Source organism: Palaemon carinicauda, chromosome 22, assembly GCF_036898095.1.
Source record: "Palaemon carinicauda isolate YSFRI2023 chromosome 22, ASM3689809v2, whole genome shotgun sequence".
Taxonomy (NCBI): Eukaryota; Metazoa; Arthropoda; class Malacostraca; order Decapoda; family Palaemonidae; genus Palaemon; species Palaemon carinicauda.
In genome coordinates, this window is record NC_090746.1 from 106039961 (window position 1) to 106042343 (window position 2383).

At 33.2% G+C, this 2383-nt stretch overlaps 1 protein-coding gene across 1 annotated transcript; it reads left to right on the forward strand.

The window, feature by feature from the left end:
* The first annotated feature begins 768 nt into the window (after positions 1-768).
* On the forward strand, positions 769-2043 carry LOC137616012 (uncharacterized). Its single transcript, XM_068345693.1, has one exon. The coding sequence runs from the start codon at positions 769-771 to the stop codon at positions 2041-2043; it is 1275 nt and encodes a 424-aa protein (XP_068201794.1).
* The last annotated feature ends 340 nt before the right edge of the window (positions 2044-2383 follow it).

A 2383-nucleotide genomic window follows, 5' to 3' on the forward strand; every position in this document is an offset into this window, starting at 1 on the left:
AGAGCCGAAGGAAAGCGATAATTTATTATAAGTATGTCAATTATTATATACATATATATATATATATATATATATATATATATATATATATATATATATATATATATATATATATATATATACAGTATATATATACATATATATATGTATATATAAATATATACACACATATTATATATATATGTATATATATATATATATATATATATATATATATATATATATATATGGTACGCAGACAAAATGTCGAAAGACAAAATGTCGAAGGTCAAAATGTCGACAACCAAAATGTCGACGGTCATAATGTCGACACTCTTTGAATATCAATAGACAAAATGTCGAAAGAAAAAATGATGATTGTCAGCATGCCGTTACGTTAGCCTGACAGTCTTTAAATCTTTAAATTACCTATTCAACAGCCTAAACAGTTTATTAAATCGTTTTTGCTATATAGTTTAACGAACCAGTTTAACTGCTTTTAAATAACGGTGTATTCAAATCTTATTTCTTCATTTCCTTTCTTGGAAGTCCAACGGTGTATTCAAATCTTATTTCTTCATTTCCTTTCTTGGAAGTCAGTCTTTATTTATTAAATCGTTTTTGCTATATAGTTTAACGAACCAGTTTAACTGCTTTTAAATAACGGTGTATTCAAATCTTATTTCTTCATTTCCTTTCTTGGAAGTCCAACGGTGTATTCAAATCTTATTTCTTCATTTCCTTTCTTGGAAGTCAGTCTTTATTATTACTTTCATAAGGCTTCCAAAAATGGAGTTTATCAAAACAAATAAAGGAGGTAAGAAGCTTGTGCACGATGGATACATTTACGTGATCGATAAGCAGAAAGAAGAAAAAATATATTGGAGATGCGAGAAACGGGGACTTTGCAGTGGAAGACTTGTTAGCAATGGTGAAGGGATATCAGTATCTCAAGAACACTGCCATCCTCCAGATTTAATGCGAAAAGAGGTGCTCAAAGTAAAAGAAGAGTTGAAAGAAAAAGCTAGTGAGTCGGAAGAAATTACTTCCTCGATAGTGAACAAATGTACTCAAAATATTCCTTGGGAAGTAGCCGGAGCTTTACCGAAAAAGGAATCACTTTCACGTACTGTGAAGAGAGTACGTAATTCTCGAAACGGTGATGAAGATTTAACTGTTACAACGAGAGGGGAAAACTTTTTACAGTACAGCTGTGAAGAATTGAGTATTTATTCAACATCAAGGAATCTCCAACTTCTTAAAGAAAAAATTAGATGGTTTTGTGATGGCACTTTCGATTGCGCTCCAATAGGAAGACAGCTCTACACAATTCATGCCATGATACAGGAAAACAAGACTCTTCCTCTCGTGTATTGCATAACAACCCATAAAAATGAAAAGACTTATGACACCATATTCGGCTGGCTTGAAAGTCGTAACTTGCGACCAACCTCAGTATCACTAGACTTCGAGCTTTCCGCTATCAATAGCGTAAAGAAATTTTTCCCAAACGCTGAAATCTGCGGATGTTTCTTCCATTTTGGACAATGCCTATGGCGAAAGGTGCAAGGACTGGGTTTGCAAGCTTGGTACTCAAAATCTGAAAATGCAATGCTTATAAAAAAACTTCAGGCAATTGCATTTGTGCCACCACATGATGTATATGATTGTTTTGACACTTTGGTATCAAGTTTTGATGACGAAACCGATAACATTTTAGATGGATTCTTGCAATACTTTGAGACTACATGGTTAGGCGTTTTTCAGCGTGGACGAAGGAGACGCCCAAAGTTTGAAGTTAAATTATGGTCATGTTATGAGAGAACACTAAATGGTTTACCAAGAACAAACAACATGCTTGAGGGCTGGCATAATGCTTTCAAGAGGAGGATGACAATTATCCACCCAACGGAAGAAAAGCTTCTTCGAAAACTCCGTTCTGAACAAGCAAGTACTGAAATGGTACTAGAGCAAGTTTTCCAGGGAAAGGACGTTGGGAGAAAGAACAAAAAATATACAGATGTAAACGCCAGGTTGAAAAACGTTGTTGAAGGATATGACTGATAATGTACTGGACTTTTTGCAGGTAATAGCTTGGAATTTATAACGATGTACTGTTATTCCACTATTAAATATTTTAACCCTTTTTAGCATGTATTAATAAAGCAATAATTTTATGGATCTTTTTATACACCTATAACTCTTTATCTATTAATTTTTTGTCTAAATTGAGAAAACCAAAGAAAACATATTTTAGTATCAATTTACATTCTTGGAGTTCATTTAAGAATAGTGTGTTCAAGTGTCTGAACGTCAAATATTTTTCTTTCGACATTTTGTCTATTGATACTCAAAGAGTGTCGACATTATGACCGTCGACATTTTGGTTGTCGACATTTTGACC